This window comes from Parasteatoda tepidariorum, chromosome 4 (genome assembly GCF_982258835.1).
Source record: "Parasteatoda tepidariorum strain Cologne lab strain chromosome 4, Ptep-v5.0, whole genome shotgun sequence".
Lineage (NCBI taxonomy): Eukaryota > Metazoa > Arthropoda > Arachnida > Araneae > Theridiidae > Parasteatoda > Parasteatoda tepidariorum.
In genome coordinates, this window is record NC_141758.1 from 61,592,762 (window position 1) to 61,613,115 (window position 20,354).

Here is a 20,354-nt window from a genome sequence, read left to right on the forward strand (position 1 = left end):
TTGAGATCTGAGTTTGTCTTTGCACAACAGAGTTCCATACTCAGTTGGGAATATCCAAGTGAATAATTTCTTCAAATCTTTGGTTCAAGTCTGCATGAAGAGTCATTAGGTGTTGACTGTAAGCAAGTAAATTGAACAATAAGTTTTAGGAATAACATTAAAATAATTTACACACACCATTGTTACTACAAGTGACGCTCAGTACCTAAGTAACATACTGTATTTTAAGCACCCACCTATATTTATGTTTTACTCAAGAAATAAAAATGCTAGTATTTTATTTATTTTATTAAAAGTACATTTCTTAAACAAAAGACAAAATTTAACATATACAAAACACTCCTACGGTCCTATATGGTAGTGAGTGCTGGACTCTTAAAAAAAAAAAAAATAAGAAAAGAGAACAAATACGTACATGCAGACCCGCATGTGGGTATACTGAGCTGGAATCAGTGGGAAGGATCTTTGAATCCCTCTGAAGGATCCCTCTGAAATCAAACCAATAAATCGAATTTTCGCTGATTACGGGGCATTGTCAATTTTTCCCCATAATAGCCATAGAAAATATTATTTCTCTCATTAATTTCATTGCTGGTAACGCGCATTCGTCTTCTTCACTGACAAGCTAATGGCCTTCTGGAGATATTCTATTTATAGATTAGAATCATAATCTTTAAACTTGACTTAGGGATTATTCACTAATTGCGTATTTTAATATGGGTTCCCAGAGCAGTCAAGAATCCTGAAAACTTCTTCACTCCAAATTTCTATCTCTCTTTTAATCATTAAATTTTAGAATTGAGAATTTTAAAAATAATATTTTACTTGAGGGACCGTCCACCTATTACATAAATTTTTTGGAAACTTTTATTGTACTTTATTACTTTTTTTTGCTTATTACGTTTTATTAATTATTGTATTGTTACTTGTAAAATTTTCAGTGCTCTTAAATGGTTGTATGAGATAACTTAATATTTAGAGGCAAAATTTTAATAAAGTATGAAGTGATGGGTTTTTAATATTTTAAATGCAGCAAAGTTTTAGTTGATAAAAAAAAAACTTAAATTCATGTCTTAATAATTTTATTTGCAAACAACTGAAATTAAAATTCAATTACCTCAGATTTGTTGAATATTGTGAATGTGGGGACCGTGTAATAATTTACTTCTGACAAAGTATTTAGCTTCAATACTGTATTTACACTTCAAAATTAGTTATTTTTTTTAAATAGAGTGGAACCCACTTAAGAAGTTTTTCAAGGGAATGGAAAGAAATGACTTATTAAAAGGGAAAACCTTTTAAACGTTAAAGGTTAAAAACGAAAAAATTTTGTATAACATATATTACATAATCAACATAATGGAATATATATTTAATATTACTATTCATTTAGAAAAAAATAACTAATACCTACTTTATTTTTTAATTTATCCAATGTTATTTGCACAGAGATGCACACATTTTCACAATTATTGATGAGACTTAGGCGAGAAAAATTATGTAGTTTGTCTTTTCTCACTAACTTGTAACTGGAAATATTTGAACATTTCCGGGGGCATATTCACAGTACCGTCTTTACACATGGGCACACCTGGGCAGTGCCCGGGGGCCCCAAGATCTCAAGGGGCCCTTAAGAATTAGTTATAGTCTTTGTTTTGCCTAGGATATTCCATCCAAAAATAGATTCTAGAGCTGTTAAAGAATGTTCAGGAAAAGAAAAATGTCCATTTAGCATGATTTCTCCAAATACGTCTGCTCCCTAGAGGATACCTATTGGACCTGGTTGAATGCAATTTTTTATCTGCTAGTGGGAGATGTTTAAAAGTAGTTAAAAGCTATCGCATCCACTCAAAATTGAGGAAGGTCACCAGTAATTTTAGGAATGATTAATGCCTCAACAGAAATACACGCGTTTTTATAAAATTGTGATGATATTTCTAACTGAACGGAGCCTGCAATCTTACCTATTTTTGGGAACTTAAACCATCTATGTTAACGTTTGCTTTAGAGTGTAATTACAATTTAATTGCAATAAATTTATGCAATTTTCTCTAATAAATGTGCCTTGAAAAACCCTGCATTTATTTAGCGTACCATTAATGTCTTTAACATAAACAATCGCAGTAGGCAATAATACGCCATGAGATGCAATTGCACTATTGCTAGTAATAGAGAGTTCATTGCCCTCAGTTTGCGAGTCTGATTTGTTATCGCTCGAATTTTTTGAACATAATATTGCATTATGTGGTTTCGAGCAATTTTTACACATGCTAGCTCTACATTTAGAGAGTGGATGGCTTATATTACCTTTTAAACAAGTAGAACATAAACGGTTACTTTTAATTATTGCCCATTTCTCTTTAATCGAGAAATTTTTAAAGCTATCGCAATTAAATCGTTTATGATTATCTCCTTTGCAAAACACATATAAATTTGAGACGATCGGATGAGAAACTTTATTCTGCCTATAACCGCAAAACGAACTTTGACCAACTTTTTCTTTCTGGCAATTAGCCAAGGATGCCAGCACATTCGCTCTTTTTAATATAAAGTCCTTAAAATATTGAAAAGAAGGTTTAATTTGTTTTGATTCTTCTAACGACCAATTTTTGAGTGTTTCATGATCTAATTTGTTGTGCTATAAAAATATAATTATTGTATCTCAATGATCGACAAGTTGTTTGATAATTTTTAATGTGTCGATACATTGTTGGGTGGTGTCAATAAGTTTTCGCAAACCAGTAGCCGATTCATGCTTTGCATTAGGTTGCGAAACTAATTTGTTTAAAGCTGCATTTGTTATCTCGGATTCATTTTCGTTCCTGTCTTTCAGAATTTGCCACGTTGTATAGAATTTGTATAGATTGCAACTACACAAGCTAAAAATAAATCTCTAAATGAAATCCAATCTATGGAATTTGATGTAAAAATTGGCAACTCAACTCGCGGTAATTTTACATTGTTTTAACAGTTTAACGTTGTCGTATTCAGGGCTGATTGTGCTCCGGAAAAAATCCGGATTTCCGGAATTTTTGCTAACAGTGATCCGGAAGTTTCCGGAAATTGAAGGTCCAAACGTTTTAAAAATTCATTGATCACAGAAGTTTCGGGAAATCAAATTTTCAAAGGTGGAACTTAAAAACACAGTTTATTTTATTTGTTTGTAAGGTAGAGCCAGAGAGATACTTTATAAACTTATATTCATGATTAATATTACTTTTTTATCAGTAAATAGTTGTTATAATCATAAACTCAAGAAAGAAAGACATATTTGTAAATTTTAATTACTTCTCCAGGTCATCATAGGTATGTATAAATGGTATAGGTATGTGTAAAATTTTAAATATATATTTTAAGTAAACTAAGAAATATTGAGAAAAAAGAGAAAAAAAACCTTGTTTAAATGTTTTTCTAATTTTTCAATTTAAACTGTTTTTTTTTTTTTAAACTCAAGAAATTTTCCGGAATTTTGACTTGGGTTCACAATCACCCCTGCGTATTTAAAGATATGTCATTCTTAGAGACAGTATTGTTAACAGTTGTACTATTATTTTCATTATTTTTTATCATTTCATCTTTTAAGGTTATTTTTAATTTATCTATTTTTTAAAAGATATCATGCATTTCCTCTTCATAATTGTTATAATCTGTATCTAGACATGTACTGAGTATGTCAGTGTTCAATTTATCGATTTCGATATTTAATTGTTTACATTATTTTCATAGACTTCAATTATTGAAGTAGAAATTGTTTGATTGAGTAAGTCAATTTGATTAGTTAATCTAGTTGGCTTAGCTTTTAGGATCCTTTTTTGCTGTAGTAATTGATCCATTGTGATTGTGACCTTCTCAATTAACGAGTGCGATGGTTTCGATTTGCGACGATGCTCAGCGTTTTTTGTTGTTGATGAATTTGAGCTTTGTTTCACAAATCTATTTTGCTGCTGTAATCCTTAGTTATCGAATGCTGGTTGTAAATAGTCCTGACGAGAACGGACCATAGTGGAAGGACTCAAAGTACAGCAGCAAAAACAGAACATGTCTTTATGAAATTTTATTGAGAAATAGATTACACACAATGGTTATATACGAGTTTCAGCGCCATCTATTGACGTTAATTTGAATTGAGGAATATTAGTGACAGAACACTTTCATTCAGCTTAACATTTCAACTAACATTAAATCTCAAGCAAAATAATTAACTACAAAAAGTTTTTGCAAACAATGAAATGGCTTCACTGATAACACTGAATGTTGATCTCAATAGTTAGCTATAAGATGGATAATAGGCTGCTGTGATTACAAAAATAAAGATGCATTATTCTGAAGTATGCAGCACAATTTCCGAGGTATTTTTCTTTTAGGGATTAAGACAACTTAGTCAATGGCCGCCTACATGATTGCAACATAACATTTCAGTGTAAGATTGTAAGTGAAATGTTTGTTTTTCACATTTATGTATCGATACGAGAAATAAAAAAATTTATTTTATTGATCTCTATTTCAAATGTACAGTCCGCAAAAAAAAAAGATATCACCCTGAATAACTTTTGTTCTAATGATCGGATTTTCACGATCTAAGTGTCAATCTTAATGGTTCCCGGGGGTGACCTCAAATATGCTAATTAATTAGTGCTAACTATTAATTAAGTTACGAAATCAGACACAAAAACGTACTTTCTCTGAATAAACATGTATTTTTTTTACATATTTGGATTCCTAACCTTCAAAATATAGGGGGTAGCCGCCATCTGGGAAATGTGGTCCCCATAGTTTGGTCAGGAGAGTGATCCAAAGTTCGTACCCCTTAATGTTAATTTCGCTTTTTGCGTTTTCAGTCATATTTTCAAAACTAATGAAGCAATTCAAAAAAAATTGCACCCACTCATAAAACTCATTTACCCAAAGATAATTTCATGAAAAAAATAATTTTTAATAATTATTAATTATTTTTTATTATTTAATTAAATTGAGTATGAAAAAATTTTGAATTATAAGGTATGAATTTTTTTATACCATAATAATCTACATATTTTTCAATAGAAAAATCTAAAGTTTCAACTGTTTTTATTTATTAGAAGCTGAAAAAAATTAAAATTAATTATTTTTAAAAAAATAATTTGGCGACAATAAAAAAATGATTAAATGGGGCGATTAATATTAAAATATGATAAACTTGCGAGGAACTTGACTTCGCGCGCGTAGTGTAAAATTTCAAGTGTAAAATATTTAGTGTAAAGAGTGTACACTAAATAATTAGTACACTAAATTTAGTGTACACTAAATAATTAGTGTAAAATATTTTTTTCGCTAATAATCGTTTGCTAATCTTTTTATTTTTATTTCTTTCAAACTATAAAATACGATGTTTCTTTTTAGTCATTTAATAATTTACTTGTAATTTAGTAAAGAAATTATGAATAAAACATTTTGAATAAAAAACACTTTATTCAACGAATGTCTAGTTTTATAAAGGCGTGCTTCTGATAGAATATGATTATGCACCAGATTGTGCTTACTTAATGTGATTATTTTTTAATTTTTGATTTTCTTTTTCAATAACTGATACAATTTCAATAATATACACACGTATGCATAGATTTGGAATAATATATTTATCAATTTCTTGAATATATATTTTATAATTATTAATACGAATGCGTAGTCAACATTTTTAATCATCTTAAAACTTCGCCCGGTGGCTGAGCGGTAGCGCTTCGCCCTGTCGTTCCTCGGGCCGGGCAAGGCTGACTCAGCCTTTCATCCCTTCAGTGGGTCGATAAATAAGTACCAAGCATGATTGGGAACTAAACACTGGGGGTTCCGCGTTCGGCTGACCACCTGACCGGAACATCTGCTCCTGCACCCCAGAGCCCTAGGTCCAGAAAACTGAGATGGGCACAGTAGGCCTTGGCCCTCCATGGGCTGTCATGCAGCTGAGTTTAGAGTAGAGTTTTTTAAAACTTCTTTACATCTTATATATCGCCTTAATCTTAAAATAAATTTGTAAATTACCTGTCTGTGCGTGTTTCGCAGAATTATTTTTCTAACTTTTTTATTGAATTTTAATGCAATTTTTTTTAAATTCTATTATGTATATTTTTTTCCAATAATATACTAATCAATCGTTTAAGTACTTTAATTTATGTTTTTCTTTAAAATAAAATTACTTTTTAAATTATTGCTAAGTTCTTATTGAAAGAAAACTTAAAATTATTGCCAGCTATCTGAGAATTAAATCTTGTTAAGAAATTAAAAATATTCTACTGATCACACTCAATATCATTCGAAGCAGAACAGCTGACTATTTACTAAAAATACTGTTGTTTACGAAAAATGAAGATAAATTATTAATTTTTTTTTTTTTTATTACTTCTTATTTATTCGAGTAATGAAAAGTAAAAGCGTATGTGCGCACAGAGGAAAAATTTAACAGATTGTTTTGTTTTTTAAATGAACAAAAAACTATGGGCATGCAATTTTAATTCAACATTCAAAATTAATCTTGTGCGCTAACCCTTTTAAGTTACCCTTTTGTCTTAAAAAGTTGAAAATATTTTCTTTAAAAGTTGTTTGTATGATTTCTCAACTTTTGCACAGTTCAAAAAAATATTGCTATATCAGGAAAATGTTCGATATGCCTTGTTTTGTTAAACAACTACTAAAATAAAAAATTGCATAAAGATTTGAAAAACGTGCTATTTTTAGAATCATCATCTCAAAAATTGTTCTTTTACTCCATTTGACTTTTTTCTTCTTAAATAACTTATAATCATAGTTTTAACACACGTTTTGAAGAAATTATGTATACAAATTTCTCCTAATATTTCGTAATAAAAAAACAAGAATATTAATGATTTATTTATACAGTGAAACCTGTCAAGTTGATCCCACTTGTAAGTTTTACACCTGAATAAGTTGACCTCAATTATCAAGAACGGAAATTTTCCTACATAATAAAGAAGCAAAACCTTTGTAACTTGACCACTGAAATAAGTTAATTTTGTCCAGGAGTATTATGAAATTCTATTCTAAAACCCTCATAAATTGACCAGAAAAAAAAAATTCAGAAAATTTTCTGTCATTTCGCAATGTTTGTTAATATTTCACTTGTTTGGTGAAATAGTGTAAAAAGCTAATCTAAACCTTTTTGTGAGTTGACCATCTGGGGAAACTGTAGGGGTTCAGCTTTTGACCATTTCTTTCATTCATTCATTGAAAACAGGTGTGTTAGTTGAAAAGTTGCTCTTCCAGTTGCAATAGTGAGCAAATAGGCTTGTATGCGTAGTAATAACAGAATAAATTTTAAAGTGTTAAAATAATTTTGTTTTGTTAAAGTTTTCAATGTTTTCGTGTTCTGATATTTTAAGAAATTATTTTTATTAAATACTTCACATGCATAACTAACAAAATATTTTTTTTTAAAAAGTTAGTTTAATATTAAAATTATTTCTGTGTAACAAATTGAAGTTCGTTTAGGTTTAAACACATTTCTTGAGATATTCATTTGGCCATTTGCTAAATCAAATTTTTAAGTCAAGTAAAAAAAAAATTTAAATGTATAGCAACATGTAGGAAACGAAAAAGTTGAGGGGGAGGAACCCTCTCATATTAAGTTGAAGACAACTATGACAACAATAAACTTAAACATTTATTTAACAACTGAACATAACAAGCTAAAAACAGAAACATAAAAATTAAGTAAGACTGTGTGGGATAGAGACTGAGTACAGTTCGAAGCTTCTTAAATACTGGGGCAGTTTCAAGGTTGCCGATCGTGTGTTTGTAATCCCGTTGATTCTTTTGGCGCCTACGCACCATGCCTGGCGCCACATCACTCCCCACCGGAGTTTCATAGTCGTCAGATTCTGAAACGAACTCTTCTACCATACCGAGTAACGTACTTCTTTGGGTCCGGTACCTTTTCTGGCAAAGGAGACTCGGTAGTTGTAGTTGAAGAAAGGTCAGACTGGCAAGGAGAATCATCGTGGAATAAAGTATGGGGCTCGTCCACTGGCAAATACGCTGGTTTCAACCTGTCAATAGAAATCCACTTTTTCTTCGTAGAGATCTGCAAAAGATAGATTTTAGATTTTTTCTTAAGAACTGAATATGGACCATCATACGGAGGTTGTAATGGTCTCCGTACGGCGTCATGTCGCACGAACACATGCGTACAAGTCTGAAGATCTTTTGGTACATAAACGACTCGTTTGTCATGCCAAACAGAAGCTACAGGCTTGACCTCACTAAATGCCTTACGCAACTGGGAAATCAATTCAGACTGCGAGATGTCATTTCCCGAGTTAGTAAAGAACTCTCCGGGAACTCTCAATGTTTGCCCATAGACTAACTCAGCAGAAGAGAAGTTCCAATCCTTCCGAACAGCAGTCCTCAAACCCAGGAGAACTAGTGGCAAATTATCAAGCCAAGAATCTGTAGTATAGCACATAAGGGCTGCTTTTAATGTTCTATGAACACGCTCAATCATCCCATTAGCCTTAGGATTGTATGCAGTCGTACGAATAATTTCAACACCCAGAATTTGTGCTAATTTCTTGAAAGTGTAGGAATCCAGTTGTCTTCCCTGATCATTTGAAATTCTAACAGGAGCACCAAACCGTGAAACCCAATTAAAAATCACTGCTCGTGCTACTGTATTTGCCGTGATATCTTGTAGAGGTACCACCTCAACCCATCGTGTAAACCGATCAATTAAAGTTAAGCAGTACTTATATCCTCGACACACCGGTAATGGGCCAATCAGGTCCAAATGCACGTGCTGGAACCTAGCATTAGGCACAGGAATTTTACCCAATGGTGATATAACGTGTCGATGTATTTTAGCCTTTTGGCAACTTAAACAAGTGCGACACCACTGAACAATGTCTTTTCGAATTGAAGGCCAAACATATGTACTACATAACTGTCTTAAAGTAGATCGGGCACTGATGTGTGCAAGGTTATGTACAGAATCGAAAATCATTTTTCGAAATTTCATGGGTACATACAAACGAGCACTAGGTTGGGAGACATCAAAATACAAATTTACATCAGAATTAGGCAAAACAATTAATTTAAATTTAAGATTAGTAACATCTGGATTTTTTAAATATACCTGCAATTCCTCATCAGTCAACTGCTCAGCTGCAATTTGCACATAATCAATTTTGTCAGGAAAAGCAATTTCTTCTACCCTTGACAAAGCGTCTGCCACTAAGTTTTCTGCGCCTGCTAAATATCGTAAGTCACAAGTAAACTGTGATATAAATTCTAATTGTCGTAAACGTCTAGGAGAGCACTTTTCAAAACTTTGGGCAAAGGCGTGTGTCAAAGGTTTGTGATCAGTTATAACATGAAATACCCTTCCTTCCAACATATAACGAAAATGAATTATTGACAAATAAATCGCCAAAAGTTCTTTGTCATAAACAGAATATTTAACTTGGGCATTATTTAACTTTTTTGAGAAAAAGGATAAAGGTATATAACCAGATCCAGTTTTTTCATGTAAGGCGCCTGCTACTGCAATGTCACTAGCGTCCGTAAACAGCACTAACTGGCAATCAGGTGCCGGGTGAGATAGCTGAGTAATGTTTACAATACTTTCTTTGCATTTTTCGAAAGAATTTTCTAACTCTGCAGTCCAGTTAATAGTTTTACTATCGCCTTTTTTACTACCCCCCAGTAAAGCGTTTAACGGGGCATGCAATTCTGCCGCTTTGGGAATAAATCTCCTATAGAAATTTAAACACCCAAGAAACCTGCGTAAATCTTTTAGAGTTTTGGGTTTAGAATAGTTAACAATTGCATCTACTTTATGTGGTAAGGGTTTAACACCATGCTCATTTACTAAATGTCCAAGGAAGGGTACTTCAAAAGATCCAAAAATACACTTAGAAGCATTAATTGTCAAACCATACTGTTTTAAACGTTCAAATATTAAACGTAAGTGATACAAATGTTCAGTCTCGTTAGCACTTGCCACGAGAATATCATCAATATAAGCAAATACAAAATCTAAACCATATAAAACTTCGTTAATAAAACGTTGGAAGGTTTGAGGTGCATTACACAAACCGTAAGGCAAATACAAAAATTCAAATAACCCAAAAGGTGTTATAACTGCAGTTTTCTCAATGTCTTGTTCTGCTACGGGAATTTGATTATATGCTTTAACAAAATCTATAATACTAAATATTTTCTTGCCAAACAGATTTTGAGAAAAATCCTGCAAATTTGGTAAAGGATATTTATCAGGCCGAGTACAGGCGTTTAAAGCTCTGTAATCGCCGGTAGGTCGCCAATCAGAGTTACTTTTTGGGACCATGTGTAGGGCGCTGGCCCAAGGACTTTTGGATGGCCTACAAATACCATGTTGCAGCATGAAATCAAATTCAGATTTGGCAGCTTGAAGTTTAACCGAATTCAATCTGCGAACTTTTGAAGCGACCGGAGGACCAATCGTGTTAATATAATGCACTGTATCGTGCTTAATTTTAAGATAATTAGGTCTAACTCTAGTAATTTCAGAAAATTCCAGAATTAAATCGTGATATTTAGTATTGCCAAATATTGTTTTAACACTTTGGATTGAGGAAGGAAAGATTTTACCTTGATGAGCCAAAGACGTTTTCGTATCAATTAATTTCTTATTTTTAAGATCGATTAATAACTCAAAATGTCGTAAGAAATCCGCGCCTAAAATTGGTTTTGAAACATTCGCAATTATAAATGCAAAATCAAATTTTCGATGTAAACCAAAATCTAGCGACATAAGTTTAACACCAAATGTTTTAATAGCAGTGCCGTTAGCAGCATGCAACACATAATTTGATGTTGGCCTGCAACCTTTAAATGTTATAGGCAATAAACTTACATCAGATCCGCTATCGACCAAGAACATTAACTTAGTTTTGCGATCAGAAACAAAAAGTCGGTGGCTAAATTTTAAATTCTCACTACTATTAACCACCGGACTAATAGTAGAGCTCATCAGTTTAAATTAAAATTGCAAGGCTCAATACATTTGTGTGCTTTTTTAGCATACTTCCTATGATACCAACACATTTCCGTTTCGGCAGTTTGACTCTCTGCTTCACCTTTAGAAGTGTGAGAAAAACCTTTCGAAACATTTGATTTGGAGCGCAAACGACTACGGGATAGACTTCGGTATCTACGCATAGATTTTATTTCGTTTTTCAACTCTGCCAAATCCGTAGACATTTGAGCTATTTTTTCCATAAGTGAATCTCTATTTACAACTTCATTACAACTTGAAGTTGCAGAAAAACTAGTTACTTCAGAAACCTTATCTGCCAAAGTTGACAAAGTGTCTAAACCTTCCGTACTAACACTTAAAATAGACTGAATAGATGAGGGTAAATGAGATAGCCAAATAGATTTAATAACCTCATTTGAAAAATTAGATCCTGCTAATTCTCGCATATGTCGCAACAAGGCAGACGGCTTAGAATCCCCCAATGCAAGGTCCTGAAGTAAAGTTTGAATTCTTTTACTCTCGGACAAGGAAAATTCTGCAATAAGTCTATCCTTAACGGCAGTGTAAGGCTTTTCCAAATTTGGGTTTCTGAACAAGTCCGCAATTACTTGCATAATATTCTGATCAAGAACAGAGATTAAACAGCAATACATAGTAGATTCAGAAGTAATCCCTGATAATTTAAAATTAGCCTCAATCTGCGTAAAATATAGACTTGGATTATCAATCCAAAATCCAGGTAAGCGAAGGCCAATTTTATGAATTTCAGTTCCCGTTTTATCTTTATCAGTCATTGTAACACAAAACTAAGCAACTAGTTAAAGATTCACTCATGAAAATTTTCAAACTAAACTAGTTGTATATATATACATTAGAACAATTCAGTAACTAGAGAATATATGGAAATATTCACAATAAAAATAAGTATTTACATGACTAAGAATGATTCAAAACTACAAATATTATACTAAGAAATATATACAACAGCATTTAAAGTTCGTATATTCAAATTCAATAACTACTAATTAAAGTCTCTTACAATAATGTTTAAAACTTTCAGTCTAACATTATACAATAAAAAGATATTACTATTCATTAAGTTTAAATTTTAAGTAGTGCAAAGCAAAGCAGTTGACCAAATAAGAGAGGAAATTGTACATTACCAAATTCAAGCAGTTATTCCAAATTGTAAAACAACGGATAATAGCGTATCCAAAAACATAATAAACACAAGGGTCACCAATTGAGGGGGAGGAACCCTCTCATATTAAGTTGAAGACAACCATGACAACAATAAACTTAAACATTTATTTAACAACTGAACATAACAAGCTAAAAACAGAAACATAAAAATTAAGTAAGACTGTGTGGGATAGAGACTGAGTACAGTTCGAAGCTTCTTAAATACTGGGGCAGTTCCAAGGTTGCCGATCGTGTGTTTGTAATCCCGTTGATTCTTTTGGCGCCTACGCACCATGCCTGGCGCCACAAAGTAAACAATGTCCCACCCCTTCTATAAGTTGACCACTTGTCTACGTTGGCCACTAAAACAATGCACATGAAGTGGTCAACTTACCCAAGTTTTACTGTAATTGTTTCATTGAACCAGAGTAGTTAATTGTTTTCGTAATAATCGGCCTTACAACTATTTAACTTAGATTCTTTGGACTAGGCGTCACTTCATGCATATCTTTCGAGATTGAAATTTCAAAGATAAAATGTAAAAATTACAAGAATACGTAAGCTGGTTTCAACTAACAAAAAAAAGGGACAAAATCGTTGGCAAAAGAAGTTATCTCATGAAAAGAGTGTCAGAGTTGAAAAAGTATTGTAAAAACTGTAACAATTGTTACTCTTGTTTAATTAAGGGTATTATAAACCTAATTTTCGTTTAATCATGCTTTTTAAAGAACTAACGAAAGGAGTGTGTAAATAACATCAACTCTTTTTACTGCAAACTAAGTTTACTTAATATCATTTGCAAATATTAAGAAGTACAAATTCTTGACTTGCTCCTTAAAATAAAGTTTTATTTTAATCGTAGTTGAAGAAGTACGGATATAGTTAAGGGAGGTATGCGACATTCGGAAAAAAAAAGTCGTGTGATAGAGATAGTTTTAAACAGAACGAATTAGTTCTTTCAATTGAAATGCTGACAATATCATTACAGCATCTTGGTTAACAAGTGCCATGAAAAAAGGTTCTGAACATAAGATATCGATTTTAATATATTTTCCTATTTACATACCTCCTTGATCTCCGCACCGTTTTAATATTCTGTAAAGCATAAAATGAAATAATGTTGAATAAAAAAAGAGATTTCAAATGAAATATTTTATTTTCCTTAATACAGGGTATCTGCTACATTTTAGATTTTCAAATTCTTAACTTTTCATGTCTAATTCCAAGAATTTTCATGATTTAACGAAGTTACTATTTTCTCCGATAAAAACAGAATAATAAATTCAAAAAGCATTATAATCACATTATATAAAATAGGTATAACCAAAACACTGCAGTAAGAACGCACTTTAATACAAAACCCCTCTATTTAAGCTTTTAGCTCAATTTCCGCTTTTGGTTTCATATTTTGTAATGTGGCAATCTTTTTCGAAAATATTTTAAATCATTCTTTAAAAATTTCACGTTCATGTAATAAGTTCATTTGAATTCGCAGCTCGCTTTATAGATTTCGTTTCATGTTTTATTCTGTTTCTTCTTTATACTTAATTTTCTGATTTCGCTTGATATTTTTACTTATTGTGTTCCATTATGTTTGTAATTTTTTTGTAAAATTTTTTTGAGTGCTTCTCAAACTATTGCATTGATATATTTTACTTTGGCTATATTGATACAATAATAGAAAGTACTATTTTTTTGCTGATATAATCGTGTAAGCTGATGAGAAGATTATATCTTTTATTTTCCGGATATTTTTAGAATTTTTTTTCCGGTTTCTTGCTGTTTTATTTTTTATTATTATTTTTCTTCCCCCCTTTTTTATTGTTCCGTAATTTTTCCCAAGTTTTTTCTACATTTTGAACTTATTTACTTATTTTATGAGTTCTATTTACTTGCAGCTTATGCGCAATAAATAAAACTTATTATTTTTCGTAATTTTCTTCGTGTTTTTTTTGTTTTTATTTATTATGATATATATATATATATATATATATTATATATATATATATATATATATATATATATATATATATATATATATATATATATATATATATATATATATATATATATATATATATATATATATATATATATATATATATATATATATATATATATATATATATATATATATATATCAAAATGCTTTTAAAATGCCTTATAACATTTATTAAGTTTTACAATTTTATCGAAAATAAATACCGTGATTTCTATAAAATTTTGCGATTATGCATCAGAATAGCTATCTTTTTTCAGGTCCACCTTTGCTTGATCACTTTTTTTTCCTTTCCTAAGAAACTCGAAGTGCGGGGCAAAAGCATTTAACCCTACAACTCTTCATAAATTTATGATAACTTATGAAAATTTGGTTTTAATTCAAAACTGTCATACAAATTACATTAAAACAGCTTTAAAAAAATAAATAATGTCAGATAAAAATTCAAAGATTCTATAATCTTGGAGAATCAAAAATAATTTATTAATTTATTTAAATTTCCTTTTTAAAGGAGATTTAAAAAAAAAAAAAAAAAGCCCAGAAAGCAACGTGAAAAATTCTTTTGGTTGCTTAGCAACGAGAAGCACTATCTTTTCCCATCTTGTCATTCATTCAGTTTCTTTATGGTTGTTATAAATTATTTCCCCTTCTATGGCGAGGTAATTTGGCATATTTTTAAACCATCGCCAGATATATAAATCCTTATTGCGACCTAATTTACAACCCATTTTTTTCGAAATTTTGTCTACCCCCCCTATTTTAAGAGTCAGGATTCCAAATATGTAAAAAAAATACATGTTTATTCAGAGAAAGTACGTTTTTGTGTCTGATTTCGTAACTTAATTAATAGTTAGCACTAATTAATTAGCATATTTGAGGTCACCCCCGGGAACCATTAAGATTGACACTTAGATCGTGAAAATCTGATCATTAGAACAAAAGTTATTCAGGGTGATATCTTTTTTTTTTTGCGGACTGTACATTGTGTAGTCCGTGGAGATCGAGATTCAGACAGAAAGTAAAGGTTTATTAACAAAGAGAAGACAAATACATACAAATTTAAAAAGAACGCCATCTGGCGGTATTAAAAAGAAAAAAACTTTATAGCAATTCTCTCTTGGGATGGACAACAATCTCCCCCTGAGAGAAGGATTTTACTTTTAAATACAAATAACAATATACATAAAAAATATTAATTCTCTTAATTAAAATTTCAAATTAAACTTATTTTTTCCAAAGAGAAAATTAACTTCTCAAAAGTTACAGCTTTAGTTAAAAAATACGAAATATTATCATTAGTATTGTTATAAACAGTTTTTAATATTTTATCTTTAATCATACGAGTATCTCGCACAAAAGGAAATTTAAGATTTACATGCCTGGTTTTGTAAGAAGATTTACCATTATTCAACCAGTCAATAGCAGCTTAGCTATCAGAAAATATAGTAACAGGAGCATTAATACATTTTTATAGTTCATTTCATTTAACATATTTAATAACCAAGTAAGTTTTCGAGCTGTGTCAGCTGCAGCAAATAACTCCGCTGCACATGTTGATAGTTTAACACATCTTTGTTTTCTACTTTTCCATGTTATAAGAAAAGTACCTATCATAATTACAGAACCTGAAAAAGATTTTCCTCCTTCTGCGCTGCCCCAACTTGCTAATTCTTTACTATAAAACATGACCCTATCTTTTGGACAGTTTAAATATTTCAAAACTCTTTTAGCCAAGACATAATGCCTTTTTTCGGGACGTTTATTAAATTGTGATAAATAACTAGTTACAAAAGCAATATCTGGTCGGGTTCTATTTGATACATATGAAAGTTCACCGATGATTTCCTGATAATCTAAATCACCAGTAGGATTAAAACATCCATCTTCACCTTTAGTTATGGGAGTATTTGTTTTGATGTGATCCACGTGATCTTGCAATATAGTCTGAAACATTTTCTTTCATTTCAAGATTTTTTACCTTGTTACTTGCATCGATTTTGCAATCTTCGGTTTTACTAGTAAATGTGCTTTGAATTTTTTTCCCATAGAATTTTTGCATTGTTGGCGAACTGAAGACTTTGGTCCTCAGAAAGTTGAATGTACGCTACAGCGTCATCATTGTTTAGTGTCCCGCCATTTTGGATCAACGGGGGCCTCTTCAGTAAGGACACTTTTCTTGAGTGTTAGCAAAGCCTTAACTTTAATATACCACTGATAGAAGTTGTCACTGTTACACAGTGGAATACTCGGCAGATCCCTATTCATTGTGGAATCTCAAGATGTAAATCACGACGAAACTTAGTGAAAATTTTTACTGCGCCCTAATTCTCAGAACCACGCTCTGCTACCAACTGTAGTCCGTGGAGATCGAGACTCAAACAGAAAGTAAAGGTTTATTAACAAAGAGCAAACAAATACATACAAATTTGAAAAGAACGCCATCTGGCGGTATTAAAAAGAAAAAGACTTCCTAGCAATCCTTCCCTGGGAATAACAGCACATTGCTTACTTAAACATAACACGTACAAATTGTTCGCTTAGTATATATTGGTCACTTAAACATACAAAAAAATTTTTTGCAACAGCGAAAAGCTAGTAATATTTAACCTCTTACAAACATATTTTTTCTAAATCTAATATAAGCATTTTGAACAGTATCTTATTATTTGTCATACTTTTTATATTAAGTAGTATAAAGGAATAATAATAGGGCTCTATGGCAGAAAAAAAAGTTAAAAAGGACAAAATATGTTCTATTAGGAATACGAATTTTGATCCTTGCTAAAAATTTTAGAACTTAAGTTATTAAAATGATCATATATTATACTGCAATGTTTAATAAAAGATATTTGAACTACGTTATGAATTCTTGTTTTAGTACTACTTTTATGTACGCTTTTAGAATGTTTACAGATATAGCAGAAACAATAAAATAAATTTCTGAGGATGGGAAAAATGTTTCCCTTTAGAAAACAGGGGGGAATTTTTTTTTTATATAGAGGGTAAAAACCATGGTAATTACCGTGCCAAACCTGTTTGGTGTGCGTTTATTACCCCGTTTTACGAGGATTTTTTTTCTGTTCTTGCCAACATTGACGATAAGTCTAATGCCAGTGTAGGTTTTCGATTTTACTTGTGCAGGCAGATAAGTCGATTGTGATAATCGAGAAAGTGAGACTAGAGCGAATCACTAGCGAAAAATCGTAATAAGTATTGGTTTAAGTTCAATGGTATAACCGCACGGAAAGTGACGCATCGTGGGTGTCTCAATCTGCTTGGTCAATGAAATGAGGCATTTGCTTATGTTTGCAACTGTCCTTTCCATTTTATTTCGAGTAAGCCATGCCGTCGAGTATTGATTTTCTCAGGTGACACATTCTATATCCTTTCACAAAGAGTTCATTTCTTTTTCTACGTATTTCTTACTTAATACAATAACAGACACAAAGCCATGTACAACATAAACAGAATAATTTTGCATCAAAGTAACAATGCAATATATTATGCTTACAATACAATAGATAAACATATAATAACTCAAAGTTGAGTGAAAGAAGTAAACTAGAAAGAAATATATTTCAACAAATTCGATGTGTAATACGACGTTCTATTTAATTAACTTCATGTTAATTAACATTCTTAACAGGTGAAGAAGCTAAATTTTAACGCACCATTTTGCTTATAAATTAGCTGTCAATGACGTCTCAGACCACATGTTTCGGTACCTGTTATCATCTTCATGAAGTGTAAGTATCTAATTGCCAGATATAAATTTTCTTATGTTATATCGGCAGGCCATATATGCCTCGCAGAGTTAAAATAATATGTGGTAATCAAGAATAAACTTTTTGTATTATTCTAGTAATGGAGTGAGAGAATATTTTTGCTTAGAGTGGATAATTAACTTTTACATTTTAGAGAAACTTCTCCCCCTCTGACGCATGCAACCCGTTCGACAACTAAAGCATGATGTAGCAACGTGTTAGACCAATCAAAAATTTGTAGTAGGCTGCCTGCCCTCTTTTTGCTAGCAGTCCAAAGCGAGAGCTGTACGTGAACAGGTCGTGAGCGGTGGATCCATCGCCGATTTTAGAGGCCGCCGAAATGTAAATTACTTTAATTTATTTTTTTAAATTCTTCTTTAATAAATGCCTAGGTAATTCAACATTTTAATGAATAATAATGTTTTTCTAAATTTGATCTAACAAGTAACACGATAATTATTTAGTTTTTTTTTCCCTCCACGTGCACATTTTTCCCCACGTGCACATATTTTTTTAACTCACTCCACTCCAGGTATTATTAAATTATTTTTGCCTTATATATCTTTTGTATAATCATGTGTATCTTAATTTACCTACTGATTTTACTTTGAAAAAGTAAATGATTAATGTAACATAAAGAAGTAGTGTTGAAAACCAACTCGGGGTATATTTTAATTGTAGCATTGATGATTTTATATTGATTCTTAAAATGATTTATGATTACTAATTTTATTTTTCTTAACATGCTCCGAATCTGGTTCTCAAATGATATTTTATTCAAATTAACTTTAGTAAATTAACTTTTAAACGATAAGTAATTGTTAATTGCATAAAATTTAATTTAGCAAAAATGTATTTTTCTCAAGAGCTTAAAATAAAATTTATTTTTACGCAACGCAATTTAAGTATGATATAATAATTTACAAAATTTAAGATTTAATAATGCTTTTTAATGATAATGTTAGATTTAATAATGTTGAACAGCTGACTCAATTTTGTGTTTACGACTACTAATGTTCAACTCAGTAGCCTTTGTAATTTTGAATCAATCCAGAAGACAAGGAAACTCCTGGATCAGTACCCCCTGAGGTATAATTTGTTTTGGGAACATGGAGGACTTTGTGACTCGACAGATTTAACGTACAACGGTCACAATTTACTGCACGGGGAGTCTTCGGCTGGCAGGGTTCGAACCGACGAACTCTTGGACATAGGTCCAGTGCCTTACCAACCAGACTAACCTTGCCTTCCCTACACTTTTATTAACACAATTCTCTTGATTAATTGGAACAGAGAAAAAATACTTTGTCTAAAATGCATTTAAAGATTATTAGTTAAATTGTTTCTGCGCCAATTCATCAAGTATAATTTGTCATAATGTAATTCAAGGTAGGCGTAAATTTTAGTTGCCGCAATTTTACTTATCATTCGGGATAATCTGGTTGATCGAGAGTTTACTTTACAAATTAATAAGGTAAGGCTATAAAGTCTTGTAATTTCTACATAGTGTTTGCTTACTAATAAATCTTTTTTCTATTTAGAAAACTAGTGTATACTTGGTTTAGTGAAAAAGTTGTGTGGAAAATTTATCTGAAGTTATATACGATGTATCGTCAGGCCATTCTGCAAATTCTCCCTAAATGGCATTTTTGGAACAACAGAGTAAGTAGATTTCTACTGTTAAGTAATTTAGGATCTTTGTACTAGTAAACCTAGTAACGATAATGAATCTGCTCAAGATGGACCTAACTTAAGCACAAAAAAGAGAGAGGGGGGGGGGGAATTCCCGGCCCATCTCGATATATGAAAAATGGAATTCAACATAAAGGTGCTCTATCAACGCCTTCTATAACTGAAAGCCTCCACACGGTTTTTTGTAGGTAGTCTGATCAGACCACTAGGAAAGCAAACCAAGTAGCGAAAGAACAATTTAATATGAAATCTATTAAAAATTAGAAAGTGGTAGCAAATATATGTCTAAAATATTTTTTCATTTATGACACTGGCGTCGGAACCATAGGGGTCCGAGGGGTCCGGACCCCCCCCCCCCAATAATTGGGAAGCCAGGGTTCATTATTTAGAGAAAATATTTCCGTTTTGTTTCCATAACTTTTAATTTCTCTCTCTCTTATTTTTACAAAGCGCAACTTATTATATTATGTAATTAAAAGAAAATTAGTAAAAAATAAAATACACACAGAAAAATGCACTGTCTGAAAAAATAAAACAGGTGTTTAGAGAACTACAAGAAATGTCACAGCCACCCTTTCCTTCAATAAGCAATAAAACACTCTTCCCACCATTCCTTTTCTTCTCACTGTTAACTGATAAAGACGATTCTCCCTCAACATAACACACATAGTCATTTGATACCTAAAAATAGCCGCCTTAGTTTAGGATACGAGAA

The 20,354-nt window shown here is 31.5% G+C and overlaps 1 protein-coding gene across 5 annotated transcripts in view; it reads left to right on the forward strand.

Moving 5' to 3' along the window:
* The window catches only part of LOC107441831 (uncharacterized), a 36,553-nt gene that overhangs the window by 3,954 nt on the left and 12,245 nt on the right, over positions 1–20,354 (forward strand). Inside the window, exons 2-3 of one of the 5 annotated variants that reach the window (XM_087161222.1) lie at positions 18,102–18,289; positions 19,489–19,609. In XM_087161222.1, coding sequence (XP_087017348.1) covers positions 19,553–19,609 — 57 coding nt within the window. In that variant the 5' untranslated portion in view covers positions 18,102–18,289; positions 19,489–19,552. Of the gene's footprint in view, positions 1–17,295; positions 17,930–18,101; positions 18,480–19,488; positions 19,610–20,354 lie in introns of those variants that run through there. The other 4 variants (XM_087161220.1, XM_087161221.1, XM_087161224.1 and 1 more) reach the window with 4 other exon arrangements.